Source organism: Myotis davidii, unplaced genomic scaffold (assembly GCF_000327345.1).
Source record: "Myotis davidii unplaced genomic scaffold, ASM32734v1 scaffold11, whole genome shotgun sequence".
Lineage (NCBI taxonomy): Eukaryota > Metazoa > Chordata > Mammalia > Chiroptera > Vespertilionidae > Myotis > Myotis davidii.
Window position 1 is genome coordinate 1937177 of NW_006285791.1, and position 23428 is coordinate 1960604.

General features: G+C 33.5%; 1 protein-coding gene across 4 annotated transcripts in view; it reads left to right on the forward strand.

Moving 5' to 3' along the window:
- KIAA1468 (KIAA1468 ortholog) overlaps positions 1-23428 on the forward strand; it is a 102776-nt gene that overhangs the window by 58511 nt on the left and 20837 nt on the right. For all 4 annotated transcript variants that reach the window (XM_006756797.1, XM_006756798.1, XM_015559465.1 and 1 more), the window contains exons 13-22: positions 440-511; positions 5354-5494; positions 5928-6092; positions 7497-7644; positions 10051-10207; positions 10841-10964; positions 12734-12782; positions 15058-15137; positions 19667-19773; positions 20713-20812. In XM_006756797.1, coding sequence (XP_006756860.1) covers positions 440-511; positions 5354-5494; positions 5928-6092; positions 7497-7644; positions 10051-10207; positions 10841-10964; positions 12734-12782; positions 15058-15137; positions 19667-19773; positions 20713-20812 — 1143 coding nt within the window. The remainder of the gene's footprint in view (positions 1-439; positions 512-5353; positions 5495-5927; positions 6093-7496; positions 7645-10050; positions 10208-10840; positions 10965-12733; positions 12783-15057; positions 15138-19666; positions 19774-20712; positions 20813-23428) is intronic.

Sequence of the window (23428 nt, forward strand, 5' to 3'; positions counted from 1 at the left end):
CTAACAATCCCCCGAGGGGTCCCGGATTGCGAGAGGGTGCAGGCCAGGCCAAGGGACCCCACCAGTGCACAAATCTGTGCACTGGGCCTCTAGTATAGTATTCGGAAGCTGGGTTTTCCAAATATACTAATGTTTGTATGGAAGGAGAAAGTTGTCCCCACCATCCTAAGGAAAGCCTAGTCTTAGGCAAGCCCACAATAGACACCTTGCCAAATTTTTCACCTTTGCTTTATCCTTTTTTCTTTAACAGATAAGCCCTGTGACCTCATTTTTTAGTCTTTCCCTGATTTCCTTATTCCTGATTCAGATATACACAGGGATTCCCAGAGTGGAAAAGAGAAGTTTTATTGTATTTTTAACAGGATTTGTGGTGAAAAATAATGCTCTGTTGGAGGAAGGAAGACTATGTTGTTTATGCTTGATGTGCTTTTTACTCTAGATTAATCACAAATACCCAGAAAGACGACTGCTTGTGGCAGAATCCTGTGGAGCTTTGGCACCTTACCTTCCTGTAAGAATTGTCATTTTTTCCTTTTAAATAATAGAGGAACCTTTTCCCAAGTGTCTTAAACATTTTAATCCAAATTCTCTTTGGGCATGCTGTCCTAATAAGAGAAAAAGATGAATGAAAAAGAAAAGCGTTATATTGATATAATATGGCATTGCAGACGGGCACTTTTAGCCATTGATTTTGCATGAGTGTAAATAAATTCAATTGTATGAGCAGGTCTGAAGACTCTGAGGATTCACTTGACATTCTTTCACAAAGAGCTCCATCAAGAGAAAAGTATTTTCATAATAATATTAAAACATGTTTTGTCTTGTTCTCTATGTTGACACTTACACGGTTGGTGCAAAAGTTATAATGGGAAACAATGCCAGTGCATTAACACTAATTAAGGCAGTGACACCCAAATATACTGGTAATGATTGTATTCCTCACCACTATGCACTTACAGAAAAAGTCAATTTCACCTAAAAATAAGTTTGATGAATTGGTTAAATTATTAATTCTCCTAAATCTTTTCTCTTGTGTATATCTGTTTTTAATATTTTTGATGAAATAGAAAATACCGATATTGAGCCTTTTTGCTGCATAAAATTTAATGGCTATTTTATGAAAAGCACTCAAAGTAGTTTGCATTCTGAGCTGAACTAGCTACATTTTTTCATGGGCTACTGATTTTACTTGACAGAGCACTGATTGACAAACAATTTATGGTTATTCAGACTTTGGTATTTGTCAAGCATTTTCATGAAAATGACCTTTTCACTTCAAGGAAAACAAGTAGATGGCATTTATTGCCAGTGATATAATTGGAACTTTAAGTGAGAACAAGAATTTTGGAAAACTTCTATCTGCCACTATGAGCTTAATAGTTTCTAAGTATGTAAACTCTTTTCTGAGATCGTTGGTGATACTAAAAAATGTGATTTGTTTTTATATTATTATAAAATGTGTCAATATTGAAGAATATCTGCATAACTCTGCAATCCATTATTTCTCAAATGACCAATGTAAAATACTCAAATTCGTGCATGGATAATAATTAGAAGCAAAGTTCAAGATAGTCCAATGGAATCTAATGTATCAGACTTTAAAGAGCTTACCTGGTTATTAGCAATGAACCATATCATGGTTTCAGATTCCACATTGCAACTAACTTTTAAGAAACTACCACTTGTCCAATTTGAGTGTACAATCAAAGTAAAATATTCTTATCAGAAAAGACTATTAAAATACTCCTCCCTTTTTTAATTGCATGTCTGTGTGAGGCCATATTTTTTTAAATACTTCAACCAGTACAAAATATCACAATTGAATTCGGAGTAGATAAGAAAATCTGCATATCTTCTTTTAAGTCAGACATTAAAAAGATTTTGCAATAAAATGTAAAACCACACCATTCTTCTTGTTCATTGCTTTGTTTTATGAAGTTATTTTCATTAAAATATTATTTGTTAGCCTAATGAGTTTATTTTTAAATAAATTGATACATATTTTAAATTTCTTAGTTTTAATTTCTATGATGATAAATATTAATAGGTATTACTTACCCAAACAATTCTGTCTTATATGCTCATTTAGTTTTAAATGATTGAAGGAGTCTGCAACCACAAAGAATGAGAACCACTTTTAGGTATCTTCCCATGGGTGCTTAAGAGTAGAATGAGGTGACATCACAATTATTTTAATTTAAACGATCACAATTTAAAGCAGAGATTGACAAACTACAGCCAGGACACTGAATCTAGTCCATAACCTGTTTTTATAAATAGTTTTATTGGAACACAGCCACACCCATGTGTTTATGGATTATCTGTGTCTGCTTTCACCCTACAACAGCAGAGTTGAGTAGTTGCAATAGAGGCCTTATGGTCCTCAAAGCCAAGACTCCTGTCTTAAAAGGTCATTTTTGAAACTTGTTCTTTTAAAAGGATACAAAAGTGGAATTATACAATAATGAGCTATTTATGGAAGGAAAGGAAAGACTTTGTATAATGATAACTCTGCATTTACTTTTTTTTTTTAAAATATATTTTATTGATTCTCCACAGAGAGGAAGGGAGAGAGATAGAGAGTCAGAAACATCGATCAGCTGCCTCCTGCACACTCCCCATCGGGGGTGTGCCCGCAACCCAGGCACATGCCCCTGACCGGAATCGAACCCGGGACCCCCCAGTCCGCAGGCCGAAGCTCTATCCACTGAGCCAAACCGGCCTCGGCTCTGCATTTACTATTAACATGCCCTTTAGTGAAGAGAGAGAAACCAATAGTCAAACAATTGTGTGTTTTTTAAGTAAAATGTAATGTTTTTTTATTCAGAAAAAATGGAAAGAAAAAACAGTAGTCCATAGTGTCGCTCAGTAACAATATATTTTTGTTGTTAAAAATAAATTGTTGCCCTAACCGGTTTGGCTCAGTGGATAGAGCGTCAGCCTGTGGACTCAAGGGTCCCAGGTTCGATTCCATTCAACGGCATGTACCTTGGTTGTGTGCACATCCCCAGTAGGGGGTGTACAAGAGGCAGCTGATCAATGTTTCTCTCTCATCAATGTTTCTAACCCTCTAACCCTCTCCCTTCCTCTCTGTAAAAAATCAATAAAATACATTTTAAAAAAATAAAAATAAAAAAATAAATTGTTATACAGTACAGAAAAAAGTAAAATGAAAATAAAAGACTCCCCCCTCTGGCCCCTAGTCATCTTCTCCAAAGATATCTATCTAGTGTTAAGACTTTATAATTATTACTTATAGAAAATAAAAATTTTTGCTTACACCAGCTTTATAATTTTTTTATATTCTTTAAAATTTTCTTACCCAAAATTAATTATATAATATACAGTGTTCTATATCCCCAACAGAAAACTCTATTTACAGGTTTTTGCTTGGGTATCTGTGCATTTTAAAAATTTCTCATACTGTTAATATCTCTGCATCTTGCTTCTTTCAGCATTTGCTTTTTTTTTATTTTGACAGTGTTAAATTGACCCCAACCAAGATAGCATAGATTTATAGTCCTATCAACAGTACCTTGGAGTTATTTTCCCATATATTCACCAGGAACTAGGCATAATGAAAAATTTTTAATGTTTATCCTATAGGAAAAAACTGTTATATTATTGTGACAAATCATATAGGTAGATATACTTGAGTGAGTTTGAGCGTCCTATTATTTATAGTTTCAAGATGATGGTGAACATCACATGCTTGCAAATGATAAGGAAGCTGTTCCACACTGCTCCTAATACTAGAATGCTAAGCAGTATTAATAATAGACTTAAGCTTCCTCCATGGATCTCCACTGGCCTCATATCAAACTGTAACTGGTCATGTAAAATCTCAGTGTGGTAATACCTCCTGACTTGTCCTGTGAGTTCCCTGGGGCATCCTGAAACTAACTGCCACAGTTGACCTCAGCCTAGATCAGTGTGAAGCACATACCCAGCTGACGTTTATGTACCTCTGTCCCATGGTCCATGCTGATACTAAATGAGAAGCTAATTTTTAAACCAATACTTAGACTGATATTTAAAGTATCTTAATATTAAGATACTTTAATGCATTGGGAGGGGGGCAGTTTTTAGCCTAAAGCAGGGGTCCTCAAACTTTTTAAACAGGGGGCCAGTTCACTGTCCCTCAGACCGTTGGAGGGCCAGACTATAGTTTTAAAAAAAAACTATGAACAAATTCCTATGCACACTGCACGTATCTTATTTTGAAGTAAAAAAAACAAAACAAAACAGGAACCAATACAATATTTGTATTTGCATGTGGCCCGCGGGCCATAGTTTGAGGACCCCTGGCCTAAAGGATAAATAAACAAGGCTATACCTGAAGGCATATTCACCAACCTAAATGTAACTAAAATTTGCTAAAATTACATATATGTTTCTAAAAAGTCAAAACAAAAACTAGGTCATTTAAAAATGTCAGACTTTGCTCTACATACAGTGTGCTTTACATCACACTGTAAATTTATGAAAATGATCACATCTTTCATTTTTATTTTATTCTAACCATTATATGTAAAAAGAACCTAAACAAGTTTAGGTTTAAAGAATTGTTATAAATTAATTAAGTTACAATAATGTTACAAAGAAGGGAAGGAAAAGCAAGATTTTGTATAGTGATAACTCTTCATTCTAGCTTCAGCCATTAATTAGGCTAAACTATTAACATTCTTTAACTGTGAGAAAAAAAATATGTGAAATTAAGACACAACAGTGGTTGGCATTATATTAAATAGTAGTATCTGAGAATAGCAATGCAATTCTTATTAAAGTACTTTGACACTTTACTTCGTATTTTACTATCCTGTTTGAATTTTTTTCCCAGTTCTTTAAAAAATAGGAACACTAGAATTTTATAATGTTTCCACACTCCCTACATCAGGCAAATGCTTTGATTGCCAGAGTAATTTTGTAACCCTCCTGTTATAACTTTTAACACTTTTCTCTGAGTTGAATAGGTAGTGATAGAAGACTCATTGTCCATTTATAGCAGAGTGTTGACTTTGGTGATTTGCCAGAAATGCCTGCTACAATGTGCTCTAAGGGTTTGCACTATTTAGCAAAGGTATAAAACATGCTGAGAGATGGTTAATACTGAATTCAGGATAGATGCTGCTACCTTTAGAGAGGGAGGATAGAAGAAGGTGGGAGAGGGGAGAGGAGAGTGATACTTTGGCTCTACTTGTAATGTTCTATCTCTTCAAAAAATGAAGACTTGAAACATAGGAAAATGTTAATATATATTTAATCTGCATTTTGAATATGTGGATATCTGTCATTTTCCATATTTTTCTGCTGCTGGTGTAAATAAATAGCAAAAACCTCTTTTTATTTTCAGAAAGAAATTCGTAGCTCCTTGGTTCTTTCAATGTTGCAACAAATGTTAATGGAAGATAAGGCAGATTTGGTAAGGGAAGCTGTGATCAAAAGCCTCGGTATCATTATGGGATACATTGATGATCCAGACAAATATCAACAGGTGTGTTTTTCAGATTAAACCCCATTTACTTCATTTTAAAATTCCAGATAATATTTCAAATCTGATTCAGATACTCTATAATCTGTAGTAGGGATGGCAATTATGTCCCCTTTAACCAGTCGGGTTGGCTGCCTGGTTTCAGTTCTGCAATTCAGAAGAAAGAATGCTGTGATTCATTTATACAGGAAACTGGCAACAAGCATGCATGTTTACCACCGCTCTCCTTTGTTTCCTCATCAGTTTATTATACATGGCATTTTCTTTAAAGAAAATGGGAAGGGTGGGATTATGGATGGCTTTCTTTCTTCAAATGTTCTCTAAATGTACTGCAATGTGTACTTACTACTTTTTATTGAGTTATTTTCTTAAGTTTATTCTTTTTAAAAAAATCTACATTTTGCCTGCTTTTTGCTTTTTGTTGTTGTTTTGGCAGGGTTTTGAATTGTTGCTGTCAGCCTTGGGTGATCCCTCAGAAAGAGTAGTTAGTGCAACACATCAAGTATTTTTACCAGCTTATGCTGCCTGGACTACAGAACTTGGAAATTTACAGTCTCATCTTATACCTACATTGCTGAGCAAGATTGAAAAACTTCTCAGGGTAAACGTTCTCTTTGTTTATGTAGTTTATAGAAATTTAAAAGGTGTGTTCTAAAGCATCTTGACAAAATATTGGGAAGCAAAGACAGAAAGTACCACTTAGATGAACATTCTAATAAATTACCAATTAAAGATTCTGTTGGACTGGAGCCAGGGAAGATTTGAGGAAGTTCTGCTCTGCTAAAGCTAGAGGAGAAAGGACATGATCTGAGTTTGCTAATACATTATTCAGAAAGCTGGCTCTTCCTATTCTTTTCTGAAGACTTAAAATATTTTGAAGGATCAAGCCCAGTCCCAAAATGGGAAGCTTTCTTCTTCACACAATGGCAAAATGCTTTAACTGTGTTTATTTCACTGCAGTTGTTCATTTCCTCACCTTTTAAAATGAACTTTTCATTTTTTCCAAGTACAAGAGTTGAAACAATAGAAACTCTTTAATCTATTTTTCGTACTAATAGTTTATTTTGGCATCTAGAAGAAAAATGAACATTTCTTTAATGCCTATCATATGCCATTAAGTTCTATACTTTATATATACAATATATTATTTCATTCCTATAATCCTTTGAATTGTATTTTGGTTTTTGTGAGGAGATTAGGTGTTTAAGTAACTTGGGTTACTTAGCTGTAAAATGTCAAAACAAGGATCTGATAGCAGTCTTTGACTTCCAACTCTTGCCCTTTCTACCCCAAATTTAAAAGATCTACTAGTATAAAGGCTCTTACATAAAGCATTATAACTGCTCTCGAGGTGAACATATAAATATATATATAATTTAAAATCGAACTTTTTTCTATAAATCCTGAATGAGTATTAAAGTAAAACTATAAATAAACAACTAGAGTGAAATATTTAGCATTTGGTTAAATGTTATATACTGATCCTTCTTACTCTTTTTTTCTTTCTGTTATCTCTTTCTTTCTTTTTGAAATTTCTTCTATGTGTTCACTTGTTTTAAAATGCTTTCAATGTTATCAGATACAGATGTCACCAAATCTGTATAGAAAGTAGGAGAGGGAAAGTAGTAAGCACTGTGGTAGGTTTAGCCATTGAGCATTGAAAATGATTCCTGTGGTTCACTTTAATTTCTTTATACAGACTTAATAAAATTTTTAAAAATAAGACCCTCTTTAAAAAAAAAACTATAAAAGAAGGTCCATACCAATAGAAATGATTAATGTTCACCCTGAAGTTTTCCATATAAGAGATTCTGTTACTTCTATACTTTTTCATATTTTCACATACTTAGAAAAATTATGATTTGTGGACCTCTCCATTAGGTGTTATGCTATGAGTCTAGTATACGGGTCCTTAAATGCTTTATTATTTGCCACAGAAAGGAAGAGCATCATAAATACGTAATTTCAAAAGACTAAAATGAGCTTTCACCTCCTTATGTTTCAGGAAGGAGAACATGGGCTGGATGAACATAAGCTCCACATGTATCTTTCTGCCTTGCAGTCCTTGATCCCATCTCTCTTTGCATTCGTGCTGCAGAATGCCCCTTTCTCCAGCAAAGCCAAGCTTCACGGTGAAGTGCCACAGATAGAAGGTACTGAACCAAATTGTGGAAGGGAGATGCAGGGTATTAGTAGCCTCACTCCCCAAATAATTTTTTTTTTATTAAAATTTTGAAAATCTCCGAAACCGGTTTGGCTCAGTGGATAGAGCCTTACTAACATGTATTATAAGTCTGTGTGCAATTTGTGGTCGTGTGTCTTCATCTTTTATGGATAAGCTTCATGGTATTTTATACTTTCTATTCATAATCTATAATCTTTTTATAACCTTTTTTTGGTGACTGAAATAAGTATTTTATTAATAGAGCTGAATCAAAAAAAGATCTACTTAATACTTAAGAGTGCCAGTTTATGAAGCTTTTCATTTCCACTTTATCTTTTTTCTTCCCCAGCTGTTTCATCTTATTTAGGGAAAGGTAAATGTGTTATTCTTTCCTACTATGTCCTTGCAAAGAATATAAGCATATGCGGCAGAATTCTCTCTTTTTTTCCCCCAAAGAAGGAATATGATTTATTTCCAGAAATTTGTGAAATTGATAGCAAAAGCCAGTATTTTCTTATCTGTGTCCAGCTAATGAGTAAGTGACCTTTGATTAATGGCACTAGGTGACCCCACTGCACCTAGTATAGACAAGCTATTACTATTTATGAGAGTCTTCTCAGCTTTTTCAGATTTGTAAAATTATCACTGTCTCTTACTGTCTTCTGATAGACAAAAGAATTTAACATTGAGAACAGCAACAGAACTTAAATTTTTTTAGAATTGAACTTTTCATATTAAAAACAAAGTGTGGGTTACCTATAATCTTAGGGATATAAATCAGTGTGTCCAGGATACACAAAATGCACCATAAAAATGGTATATGCTGTTTGAATGTCAATTTTACTTGGAAAATTGAGAATGGATAGAGTAGGCTTAAATATTTTTAAGTGATATTATTGAGGAGAATGAAAATTCAAACTTTTAAGATTAGTCTTCATAAGGCACTCAGAGCTGGCCTTTTCAGGTTCTGCCCCTCACTCAGGAAGGCAGTTAATCTGCTTAGGGACTTTCCTGTCTTTTTTATTTCCTCTTTTAATTTCTCCCTACAGTAAGTCTTGGCATATCTGTTTTACTTTTCATTGTTCCATTATTTTCTAATAAATTGACACTTTTTTAAGGAATAACATTCCATTGTATTATAGCAGATTGTAACCAATAATTTGAAATATCAGATGTCCCTTGACATGATGTAGAAATATGAAGTACAAATATTCTCACCATCCAAATTTAATTGATTTCTGGGTTGAGGTTGTGAAAATTAAAGCAGAAACCTCAGATAGTGAGGGATACCATGTTACTCAAATTATTGTTTGTGTATTACGATAGCCAATGGGAGAGCTCATCTAGCAAGGGATAAACTTTATCTGTACGTAATACTCCGTATATTATTAGAAACCTTGCATACCATAGACAGATAATAACATCTTACTATTGCCTTTGAGCATCTTAAAAATTAAGTGTATTTCATGTTTTCTTAATTTTAATAATTACCATGAACCATTGGTATGTTTTGAGAAAATGCTGCACCCTTATTTGTCTCTTTTTTGGGTGTCAGCCTCTGTGCAGGAGTTGTTGGGCCATTAGGACTTTCTGATCAGCAGTTAATTAGCTGTTGGCATGCTTTACTCACTTAACAACCTCTCAAGAAGTGTTTTCTTAATAACCTGGGATATACTTATGATCTAACCCATCAGTACAAACTTTAAAATAGACTAGTGTATATCCATGTTTTATTTACATAATTTTAAAAGTCTATACATAAGACCCTAGTTATAATATTTATAGTACAATATGCCTTATTTTACTGGTTACTGGTTTTAGTATTTTATATTAATGTTTATCAAATATGAAATTTTTTTAAATAAAGCATTTATTAATAGAGATTAAATTCTTATGAAATCTGGTCAGTTGAAGCTTTAATGTATTTTATATCATTATTCTCTGGTATTAAACAGTTTTTTCCCTGCTATTAACCTATTAATGTATTACTCCACAAAGGAAACATTTTAACATATTTACTATTCCATTGACATAAACAGTCTGGTGAAATTACAAGTATTTCTATTTTTATACCAAATTTAAATTCCTATTTAGCTAAGATCATATCACTGGGCCAATTTTGATTTAACCTAAAGTGAAATTTTACTCCTCATTAGCAAACTAATTCATTACAGTATTCGTTTATAATTATTTAGTTTCATAAGTCTTAACTTTGAGATTAAAAAATGTGACAAAATTTTTTTTTCTAAAAACGATTTAATTAATTCATCTCAGTAAAGTTTATAATAAGCTATATAAAGATTAGGAGGTAGAACTTTATTTTCCTTTTGACAGAATAGCTAACTTCCCGAACTGCCATTTTCCACATGACGTATTTTGCTTTTATTATTTATAGTGACACGGTTCCCCCGGCCTATGTCACCCCTTCAAGATGTGTCTACTATTATTGGAAGTCGTGAGCAATTGGCAGTGCTACTACAACTTTATGATTACCAGCTGGAACACGAGGGTACAACAGGCTGGGAGAGTTTACTGTGGGTTGTCAATCAGTTGTAAGTTCCCACCTTCAAAATCATTTGGTTTAAACTCATTCAGTTGATTGGAAGATAGCTCACTATATTTAGCTTGGCCCTTTTGTTATAGAAGATATAACAAAATATAAAAAAAAATAGAACAAAATCTAAATTGGCAGCATCTCTGATAAACTTGTTTAGGAGAGGAGATTTACACCACTGGATGTGTAGTGATTTATCTACAAAGATAGTGCTGCTGTGTTATGTCAAAAGAATCTGTCTTCTGGCCTTGTTGATTAATGGTGATGATGGATTTTAAACTATATCCAGACTTCTCATTTTTGAGGCTAAACTGGATGCCACAATAGCCAACTTCTTGTATGAAGCATCAAAATTCATTGATTTGAGTCTCATTAACTTCATATTCAGAATTCTACCAGAGTTCCATATATTTTATGACAAGCGGTTAAAATTTATTTTAAGAAGTTTATTGAGTAGAATGAAAACTTAAGACCTTTTCATAGGGTCTCAAACATCTCCTTTGTTTTCAAACTTTACTGTCTATGAAAACCAAAACATAAGAGGTTATAAGATTGCATTGTTTCAGAAATTGGCAAGGAAACAGTAATTTATATGTATCCCCTGCCTATTTTTCTTTCCTTTCATATTCAGGTTGCCACAACTTATAGAAATAGTTGGCAAAATTAATGTTACTTCAACTGCCTGTGTCCATGAATTCTCCAGATTTTTCTGGCGCCTTTGCCGGACATTTGGCAAAATTTTTACAAACACTAAGGTAAAAATTTGTATTCCATATTTTCTTATGTGCAAGATCCATAAAAATGTAATGTGTTAATTAATGCTGTAACAGAGTAAATAAGAGCATGAGCCCTTCCTTTATTCTGATTTATCTTTTAATATCTTAGAAAATTATGATAGCAAAAAAAAAATTCTAGTCCGTAATATTCTTATCTTTATATCTGATTTTCAGAAGATGATTTAGCCTAAACTTAGTTTGTATCCAGATTTGGATAGAACATCTACTCACTGTTTCAGCATAGAAAGTACCAATCCTCTGAATATGCTTCTGATCTACCACAGATATTGAAAGCAATTATTTGCTCAGTACACTTTAGTCAAAACCTCAAGTGACTGTAGAACCAAAGCACCTTATATAGAAGACTTACTTTGTGGATACCAGCTCTAAGGCTAGCATGGAAACTTGAGATAAATGCTGCAGTTTTCAGTCACTAGCAAAAGTAACTTTTGTCACATTTGTTTATCCAGGTTATTTTGTAGTTTTAGGTATTAAAATATCCATGTCCTTAGATGTCAATTTCTTCTTTAATCCTGTTAATCCATTAGTCTTCGTGGAATGTTGTTAAGCAAGTTCTTTAGAGACCTAATAAAAACAAAAATATGTAGTAGCTATAATCAAATGTTAATCAAGACATTTAAAAGGTAAGAATTTCGTGCAGCTCTTTCCTATTAAATCTCTCATTTCTGAAACATTTAAAGCAAAAACAGTTTGCTATAGTTGACTCGATGAAATTCAGAAAATGAGTTATGTCCCTGTTATGTTTGTGACCTATAATAATTTATCTGGGCTTAGTCTTTTCATGTGTGAAATGAGGAAATTGCTTCAGTATCTTTTCATTTATAGAACTGTAGATTAATCTTTAAATGGGGTCTTCAACTCAATTTAACTTGAATATGTAAATGATTGATTGACCTGCCAATAAGGGGGGGAAAACCAGACCTTGATGTTACTGTAGAATAAACAAGATTATTTTATATTTTTCACTAAAACCTAATTATCAAATATAATTTGGTTTTACTGTTATCAGTAGTGACAAAAATTATTTGGCATCTCTAAAAGAAGTAGCTACTATTTTTTTTTTAACAAAAGCAAGTAAGAGTCTACTTTAGCACTTACCAGTAAGAGATTGACTTCAGTGACCTGAAAACTGAAATCTGTGATGATGTTAATAATAAAATATTGAAACAATCATTAGTTCTAACTTAAAATATTTAAGTGAAATTCAGTATTTGATGTTTAAATTTTAAGGAATTGTAAATAAAAGACTAATTTAAACAGATGGATATCACATGATGAATATGTTACTTGTTGCATATCTTGAATGAATGCAATTTCCTTTTCATTCCTTCTAAATACAGCAAATGTTTTGTTCAATAATTTTGATCATATAATAGCTACCTAAAAAGCCCTTCTATCATCAGGTTCAGTTTTAGGAGGTGGTAATTTCAAGCATTTAAAATCATCTTGGGAATTAATTTAGTGAAGTAAACTAAAGGTTCTTCAGAAAATAGTTGCTGACCTGAATTGATTTTATAAATATTTATCTCTTAAAGCATTATTTTTAGTAACCTGACTCTTCTTTTATTCTAAACCTCTTAAAAATGATTACATTTCTGAACACCTGAATCAATGGTCTATAAAGCAAAATAAATAAATATATAGTAGTATTAAACATTTCATTTATTTACTCATTGACTGGTCCATGAACCTGAGACTTTTTTGGATCTTTTCTTTGGATTGCGTAGGTAAAACCTCAGTTCCAGGAGATTCTAAGACTATCTGAAGAAAACATTGGTAAGTTTGTTATTAGTTTTAAAAACAATTGGGTCTCTTTATTCATGAAAAGTACTATATTTATTATATGCAAATTGTATAAATGAACTATCTAGTACCATTGAAAAGGAAAATTTATAGTATGGAGCTCTTCCTTTTACAACTGTGTGACATTTAATATCCTCTTCATGAGGTGCTAGTGAAATTAATCTGAGATTTTAAAGAAACCACAGGCTTAAATGGGTAGCCCCAGCCCCTCTGTTGATAGTTTTCAACTCACCTGTCTTCAGAAGTCTAGTTATAGCATTGTTGGCCTAAGAACTTGTTCATGTGTGGATCTTACATCCCTATATATTTTTCTAGTTTTTAGGAATAAATTATGGAAAATGTTAGGGAAAAAATATGTATAGTATAGTGCTCCTCCCCTTTTTTTGAATGTACACATCAGCAGTTTTCCACCTTTAAAAAAAATATATATGTATTATTTTAGATAGGAAGGGAGAGGGAATGAGAGAAACATCAATCAGCTGCCTCTTGCACACCCTCTACTGGGGATCAAGTCCACAACCGAGACATGTACCCTGACAGGGAATCAAACCTGCGACCTCTCAGTGGACCAAACAATGCTCAACCAACTGAGCCACATCATCCAGGGTTTCCAACTGTTTCATCTTATAGCACACATAAACTAATTACTAAAATTCTGCAGCAAACCTAAAAATATATATTTTTTGCCAGTCTGACAAAAAAAATAGGTGTAATTTTGATTCATTCATACAAGATCTCGGCTATTGTGTTGGCTGTTGTCATTTTTTCATTAGACAATCTAAGTAAAAGAGGTCAGTGCCCCTGACCAAATAGTCAGGAATTGCTGTCTTAAAATTTTTTTGTGGCATACTGGTTGAAAATCACTGATAGTTGGTATTATCTTTTAGTTAAGTATTAATTCTGATGATAAATTAATGAAGAATATTTACATGTTTTAGAAACTCACAGCTTTTATAATTATTAGTTATCTATGGGTGTTTAGCAATTTACATAAGAAGGGTTACTAACTCCTATGTATACAGTGCCTACCTATGAATTCAATTTATATTCCTAGCCTCAGATTTACCTCTAAACTACCATAGTCTTATTCAAGCAATGTCAATATTCCCTTAAAGAAAAAAAATTACTCTTACCAAGATAATAAATAAATGTCAAATACTAGTTGATATGAATTTGGAACTTCCTTTTTTGCTAAAATTCCTTTAAGGAAGTCAAGTAAGACAGCTTTTCAACTCAGTTTGTTTCTGAAGAGAATTTAAAACCATATAAAAATAGGGGGGAAAAAGTAATAAAAATATTTTTAGTACATAAAAGCAAATAAAAACATTCAAAATGGTGCCTAAAGGTCAATAAGCAAGAGCAAGCTATTGGTATTATAAATAGTAACAGTCACATCACCTCTGGAACCTTTCTTTTGAAATCATCTACAGGTGCTACATTTTTTAAAAAAAATCTCCCTTTCCAGTAGTCATAAAGCATTCTCCTGTGGTTGGATGATTCTCTGTTTCCCCTGCTTTAATTAGTCTGACTCCTGGCTGAAAATCCCTATAGACGCAGTGGTTCTCAACCTGTGGGTCATGACCCCTTTGGAGGTCGAACGGCCCTTTCACAGGGGTCGCCTAAGACCATCCTGCATATCAGATATTTACATTACAATTCATAACAGTAGCAACATTACAGTTATGAAGTAGCAACGAAAATAATTTTATGGTTGGTTCACAACATGAGGAACTGTATTTAAAGGGCCAGAAGGTTGAGAACCACTGCTAGAGGATGCAGGAGGGGCTCTGGAACTAGACTAGTACTAGATACTAGGTAGTATCTCATATCTAGAAGCAGATTAAATAATATACATGTAGGTGCCTCCTTTAAGCTGAGTGCCTTTACATTTCATTGAATACTACAGTTTGAAAGCCTACAAATTTATGAAGAACTGTTTATATGAACAGTTGGGAGGTTCTTAAAGACAACTCTGATTATGGAAATGAGTCTAGCATCTCATTTTGGTTATTAAAATTTTTCCCCATCTATCAAAAATGTTTATGCTAATGGCTCTGTAAAAAGTAGTACATTATATTTTTATAACTCCCAGTAAATATGTTTTAATCAAAATTATTTTTCAAAGTAATGATAATATTTATTTGTAAGCCTTGTAACCAGTTGTAACTTTAAATATAATTAACATTGTGACTTTTTGCTTTGCATTTAAAATATACTAGAATTTTAAAAATTATTTTCATAATTTTAGATTCCTCAGCTGGAAATGGGGTTCTCACTAAAGCCACTGTCCCCATTTATGCAACAGGAGTTCTTACGTGTTATATTCAGGTAACGGCAAAAATCCTTTTACTGGAAAATGTAGAAGTACTTTCTACTAGTTACCTAATATTATGTCTTTTTAATGTGTATAGATGAAAATGTTACCCATAAAGGGAAACAAAGCATTTATTCATTTTATTCAATTTATTATTTATAGTGGGAGAGCATATTTGAATAATAAGTCTCTGAGTAAAATCTCCATTGAACAAATAAATTTAGAGAATGTGTTCTTCTTGAAACTTTGTTAGAAGTGTTAGATTGCACTTATTTAGCAGTTTCCTTCTCTTTTATAATGAATTTTTCCTAATAAAGTACATGTTAGGTAAAGCAAACTACAAAATGCTGCAGAATACTGTACTATCATCATTTTTAGCAAAGTACTGTTTTTATACATTTTATTTTTTATTCTTAAAATTTTTTTTTCAATTACAGTTTACATTCATTATTATTTTGTATTAGTTTCAGGTAAACAACATATTGGTTAGACAATCATATACTTGACAAATGTTCTGCTGATATTTATAGTACCCACCTGACACCATACATAGTTATTACATTATTGACTACATTCCCTATGCTGTACTTTACATCTCCATGACTATTTTGTAACTATCAATCCGTACTTCTCAATCCCTTCACCCTTTCCACCCAGGCTCATAATCCTGCCCTCCCCTCTGGCAACCATTAATCTTTTCTCTATATCTATGAGTCTGTTTCCGTTTTGTTTGTTCATTTATACTGTTCTAGCAAAGTACTTTTTTTTTGTTAATCCTCACCTGGGAATATTTTTCCATTACTTTCAGAGAGAGTAGGAGGGAAAGAAGGAGTTGCTGGGAGAGAGAGGGGGGGTGGGGGAGGGAGGGAGAGGAAAATATCAATGTGAGAAACACATGAATTGATTGCCTCCCACACACGCCCCGACCAGGGGGTGGGGAGTGAACCCACAACCGAAGTACGTGCTCTTGACGGGGCATCAGACCCAAGACCGTTCAGTGCACAGGCAACTCTAACCACTAAGCAACACCAGCCGGGGTATAAAGTACTTTTTAATCATACTTTATTTTTCTTAATTATTACTGCATAATAAATTATCTGAAAACATTAATGGGTTATTCTGGCCCATTTATTTGCTCAGCCAGATATCTTTTCTGCTGGTCTTGCTGGTGGTCACTCATGTTTCTGCTTCCAACTGGTTGGTTGGCAGGGGGCTCAGCTAGGATGGCTGATCAGTCTCCTTGTAATCATAGGGCCTATTTCTCTCCATGGGGCCTCTGGAACAGCAGGGCCAGACTTATTGCATGGTGGCTCAGGACTCCCAAGAGTACAAAAGAATCTGCTAGGCTAAGTCTTGGGCCTAGAATTAGTACATCACTACTACTATATTCTACTAGAGGCCCAGCGCACGAAATCATGCATGGGTAGGGTTCTTAGGCCTAGCCTGCAATCAGGCCCATCTTCTGCCTGCTTAGCAGTCCCCAGTCCTGCCCCACTGCTGCCCATCCTGGTTCTCCGTGGTTCCCGTTTGCCATCTAGTAATCAGAGCCTGCGGGCCAGGGGGAGGGACCAAGAGGTCTGCCTTCTGCCTGCTTGCCAGTCCCCATTCCCGCCCCGCCGCCACCCACCCTGGTTCTCCATGGTTCCCCATTGGCCATCCAGCGATTGGAGACTGCAGGCTGGGGGAAGGGACCAAGAGGTGGTCAATGCATCTCGTAGCCACTGGTCGATCGATCGTTCTGGTCATTATGCCATTATGGTCGCTGGCCTTTTATTATATAGAATTGGTTAAAGCAAGTATCAGCCCAGCCCAGATTTAGAGGAGAGACCTAAACAAGGACATGAACCAGAAGGTGTGGTTCATTGGTAGTGACCAATATAACAGACTACTTAACATTATTTTACGTTACTAACAGACACATGATGTGTACTAAGGCATATCAGTCATTTTTAAGTGTGAAGCAAGTTTCACTAGTAAGGTGAAAATATTGACTCAGGATAAAAGCTTTTTTGGAAATTAGAATGTGAGAATCAGAAAGGAAAACCTGTTTTCATGAATTTTCTTTCATTTTTTAATAACATTTATTTTGCCTTTTGAATTCAAAGTACAGCAATTTATATTTATTACACTCTTCTTCCAAAACAGATATGAACCATCTTATAATATTAAAATATAGTTCTACATTATCCGCACAATACCTTGCAAAAGAAGCTCCAGTTCTGTTAAAGTAGCACCGTATTTTTTTTTTTTATTAGAGAGAGGAATGGAGAGGGAGAGAGAGAGAAACATCAATGATGTGAGAGAATCATGGATCGGCTGCCTCTTGCATCAAGCCCACAACCTGGGCATGTGCCCTGACTGGAATTGAACCCTGACTGTGCCCTCCTGGTTCATAGGTCAACACTCAACCACTGAGCCACGCCAGCTGGCCAGTATTCTTTTAAACTTTCCTTTTCTACACTAGTTCTTAGACTACCTCATAGTATGGTCTCTCTTGCTGTTCTTAAATTCATAGAGATTTAGTCCTAACAAATGCCTGGCACAATAGTACAAATACCATTCTCCTCTCTGATTAATTTTAGAAGCTGTTCCAGCATAATAACAAGTGTGATGTCAATATTTTTCTCTCTCTTGTTTAATCCCTGCAAGTTTGTATGTTGATTTTGACCACAAATAGTGTTTTAAAGCATAATAAAGTACCAAGTACAAGGTTTGCCTCAGGGTAGGCCCTCAATGGATTTGTTGAATAAATGAATAAGGATATATTTTTTGAGTCACTATGTGAAGTCCAAATATCTGAAGAGATAACTTCTTAGTTTGATTAAAAAAAAAAATGTAATTGAGGTAGCTATCATAGATTGCCAGTGTTACTTGTTTTAGGAAGCACATACTAGCAGTTAATATTTTTGTTACTAAACAAAATTTTCTGTTAGGGTAAATCATTGCCCTTTTGCTTTGGTTAACAAAAACTATCTATTTTGAATCAATTACATAAGTAGTATATCTTGTTTTGAGCTTTCAAAAATGAGAAATAGGATTGTAGTAAATTTCAAATAAAAAATTCATGCTCACTTAGAATTGTAGTTCATAGCTCTCATTTCACACTTAACTTCTTTCAGTTCATTTAACCAATTTATGTATACCTTTTGCTTGACATAGGCCAGTGGTCGGCAAACTGTGGCTCGCGAGCCACATGCGGCTCTTTGGCCCCTTGAGTGTAGCTCTTCCACAAAATACCGACTTCTGCGCAGGGGCCACGAAGTTTCAATAGAACTGTAGGTGCACACCTGCATGTGGTATTTTGTGGAAGAGCCACACTCAAGGGGCCAAAGAGCCGCATGTGGCTTAAGAGCCGCACTTTGCCGACCACTGACATAGGCAACTAAAAATGGGTGATATCACTATTTCAATGTTGCTCTAATGCTGATTTGTCAGTTTAAACTTTTCACTAAATAGACTGTTGTGATCTAAAACTGTTACATCCATCCTTTACTCATGCTGATCATTACTATTGTTGATTCTTTATCACTACCTCATTCTAAATTTGTCTTACTATGTAGAAAAATATGGTAGGTGATAATCCAGTCTTCCTCTGGAAGCTGTTTATTGTTGATTTATTATATCCCTAATGACAAAAAAAATGGGATCCCTAATGACAAAAAACTTGACTTTAATTTATTATATATTTTCTGATAGAATGTCAAATTCCCTTTCCTTTCAGATTCAGCTTAATTTAACATAGAGTTGTGTGTTTTTTTAACATTCCTTGTTTAGCAGACTTGCTTTTAAAAAATATATTTATTGATACAGTAGTGTGTAAAAAAAAAGACAAATATTTTCTGATTATTAAAATAATAGTTTGTTAAAGAAAGCTTTAAAAAATATGGGTTATTTTTCAATCAAGGGCGCAACTATTTCTTTTCAGAACACAATTGTCTATATTTCATCAAGCATATAGTTTCTCACCACTAAGATGTTGCAAATAAAATTTCTTGCAAATCTATTTTCTACTATTAGGGGGTAGCTATTTTAGTAGTTTGTATTTAATTATTTAGAGCTAAAATTAACAGGAATTAAAATTGGAAAAATAAATTTTAATGAGAGAATATACCTTTTTATGTTCTAAACCCAGATTGTGTAATAAAACTTTCTGCAGTGATGGAACTAGTCTATACCTCAGCTGCCCAATAACGTAGTTGCTAGCCACGTGTGGCTATTAAGCACTTGAATTGTAGCCAGTGCTGCTAAGTCACTGAATTTCTTCTTTCACTTAATTTTTAATTTAAATTTAAATATGAATAATCACATATGGTGGGTGGCTACCATATTGGACAGCACAGATCTAAATCTTTGAAGTAAGGTAGTCTTTCTCTTCCTAGCACTGTGATTATAGATATGATTAATAAATACTTTTAATTAAAATGCTTCCAAATTAGGATATTTTCCCCTTATTTGATAAATTTTTCTAATGAGAGATAGTAAATTATGGTTTTAATTGTACTTGATTGCTTGGAAATTCATTATCAGTCTTTTTCCTCTGTAGGAAGAAGACAGGAAACTGTTAGTTGGATTCTTAGAAGATGTAATGACCCTGCTTTCATTGTCTCATGCTCCTCTTGATAGCCTGAAGGCTTCTTTTGTGGAACTGGGGTAAAAATAATAGCTTACAGTTTTTTAAAAGCCGTATACAATTTTTATATTGGATTTATGGAATATATATTTTTGTTCTAAAAGTATTGGTATACACATCAGCTCTCTTGGTTTTGATACAAGATTTTTTGTATTTTATTTTTGCATATTTTTATATTCTTAATATTTTGTAATCAATACATTATAATAAAAGTGTGGGGAAAGGGCACAGACTTATGTTTTCTCTAAAGCATTTGGAGAAATAAAATCAAATACAGATTTGAAGAAAATTTTGTTTTTCCAAAACTAAAAAAGGAGTCCCAAGTGAAAGCCAGGTCATTAGGCTCCTATTTCTGTTCCATTTTATTGCCAAGTCCCACTGATACATCATCTATTGCTAAAACAGTGTTAATCCAGTCTTCACTGAAAACAGGCTTATACATTTATTAATACTATCTTGCATTGTGATGGGTTTCACAGAAAGCTTGCCCTTCCGTATAGATGATTTGAGTTGATGTTATTTGATCTTATAACAACCATATGACATAGATAGGACATGTGGACATGTATTGCTTCTCTAATTTTGATATAGATAGTTAGATCTACAGAGGCTCTAAAGTGCCCATCTGACTCTTAGTCTGGCATCCTTTCTTTTTTATCTCATAGGTAAATTTTATTTTTCTTTGTGTTTTTATAATTTTAACTTTTATGCTATTAAAGAGTTGAAATTTCTATAATTTAGCATAGAGAAGCTAAAAGTATAATTTTTGAGTATGCTGGAAGTTTGTAGTTTTATAGGCTGACGTCCTTTTTTAAAGAATCTTAGATGTAACACATTAAACTATATGCCATGTTTTACCAATATTTTATTATTAATACTCCTTATAAATGTAATATTTTTCAGTACACCCCATAAGGCACTGTGGCTCTTTTTTTAACATTGATTTTTTTTTCTTTCAGTGCAAATCCAGCCTACCATGAGTTATTGTTAACGGTTTTATGGTATGGTGTTGTCCATACTTCAGCACTTGTGAGGTGTACTGCTGCTAGAATGTTTGAGGTATGTAAACAAATGCTTCTCTTGGTTCAGATTATAATGATTTTCTCTAGAAGAGGGAGAAGGGAATGTTTAAACAAAAATGGCTTTGCATACCATGTTATGTTGCTGTGTGTTTTATGGTATTGACTAGTGTCTAGTTGTGTACTGTGTGATGGGGCAGAAATTTAGCTTTGATATATTTAAGGATGTGGATGTTATTTTTAAATGTCCATTCCTTTTCTTGAATTTTCTTTTAAATCGTATTTTAATTTCCATTCTATGTAAATCTTTCTAACCACTCTGTTTACTGAGTTATGTGGCTACTAAAATAAACTGAAGCAATATATTTTTAAAGTTGTAAAATATAGTTGTATTCATGAGTAGCATTAAAAAGTTTATTAATGTAGTTATGGAAATATTTGTTTTATTGATTATTCTTACTCCACTATTCCCTCACATATCATATCCAGAATCGCATCCCTATAGATTATCAGCCCACAGATTTATAAGAGAGAAAAGACTGTTCATGTAATTTAACTAGATTTTCTTAAATTGCCACCTACCCAAGTTAACTATGAAAATTGAAGTACCTATCTTTTGTACCCATCATAGAGGAAATATGCCATTGCCTAAAATATATGTATATATTTAGAACTAGTATTTTAGCACTAAAATTGGTTTAGAGTATTTCTTATTGCTATTGAGTCTTGCCATAGAGCCAGACTGCCTGGGTTCAGTGTCTGTCTCTGCCACTTAGTCGCAAGTTCAAACTTCTCTGTGCCTCAGTTTCCTCATCTACAAAATAAAGATGATAAAAAATATCCATCCCAAAGGACTTTTGTTAATATTGAGAATTAATACTTGTAAAGCCTTTAAAACAGTGCCTGACACATAATGAGAGCTTAATAAATGTGTTAATCATTATTGTTTGTTTTTTAATTTATGCTATTCACACAATAATATAGTAGTTTAGGGAGCATATTTATCCCAACTAAAATTTCTCAAATATGCATGTGATTTTAAAATGTCTGAAAGCATTTATTTCCATAAGAAAAATGGGATAATTCAATTCTTCCTGAATTTTAGAATTTCCCACAATTTAAGATACATTGCAATTGAAGGATAGAGCTCTGATATATTTAAAATGTATAATTTCTGAAACTTAAATATGTAAAATAAATTTGTGGAATTCAAAGAAAAGTTTATTGTTATCTGGAAGTTGAAAATTCTCTGTCCATATTACTCCCTCAGTCACTCCCTCAGTTATTACTCATATTTAATTTAAAAAAAAAAACTATAATCATGTATTCTTTGTCATGGTTAATGTCAAATTGAAAATTCGGTTTGATGTCTAGTATAGGTTCCTTTGGGGTTTAAATAAATTTTTATTATTTAGTATGCTGAAAAAGAGTAATTACCATGAAAGAAAAAAGTCTTTCTTTAATTCCTTCTTTCCCACAAAAGAAAAGAAAAAAAAAACCCCTCCTTTAAATGAAGAGCAAATTCTTTAATATATGCTCTTCATAGGATTTTATTCTTAGACTATAAAAACTATTGCTTTAAACCATTTGTTTCTAAAATGTATGTAGACACTGGTGAAGCAAATCATTTAAGTGGAGATAGTTTAAATAAATAAAATGAAGCATCCTCCCATTTTATTTGTGTTTGAACTTTTTTCTACCTTATTTCTTATATGTGGCTTTTGTCAGGTTTTCAGTTTCTATGTTTGCTATCAGTGCTGGTTGTAAACTGTGCCTGTGCTTAAGCAGTTTCCAGTGTTCTCTCGGTTGTTTATGAGCTTCTGAGTCTAATTTGAGAGATTTATTATAATACTTTTTCAAATTCATTTGTGATAAAAAATTTTCACTGAGCATGCTAGTAAAAGTCATGGTTACTTTTTTGTCAGTAATCTGTACTTTACACTAAATGGTATTAAAGAAATAGGTATATTTATAAGATTTGTTTTGATACTAATAGTTTATAATTATGCCTGCTCCCCCACAAAAAAATAAGTTAAGTTAAATTAAAAACATAAAAACAGGACACCTAAAATAAAAATAAAAAAATTTTTAATGTGAGATCAGAAACTATAGAAAAGAAGGCAAGAAATTATATACCAGGAACTGAATATGAGATACTTTAGTGAAATTGAACACTAAGTTTAGCTTGCGCTTTCAGACGCCGAACAGAAAGGGAAAATCCAGTCAGTCATGTATTCTTTTTTTTTATTATTATTATTATGTTTTTATTGATTTCAAAAAGGAAGGGAGAGGGAGGAGAGATAGAAACATCAATGATGAGAGAGAATCATTGATTGGCTGCCTCCTGCACACCCCCTATTGGGGATCAAGCCCACAGCCCGGGCATGTGCCCTTGACCAGAATCTAACATGGCACCCTTTAGTCCGAAGGCCGACGCTCTATCCACTGAGCAAAACCAGCTAGGGCTCAGTCATGTATTCTCATCCTATCTAATAAAAGAGAAACATGGTAATTGGCGTACGACCGCTACCCTTCCCATTGGCTCATCAGGGCGATATGCAAATTAACTGCCAGCCAAGATGGCCGCCGGCAGCCAGGCAGCTTAAGCTGAACATGAGGCTTCCTTGCTTCAGTGACGGAGGACTCCAATGTTCCC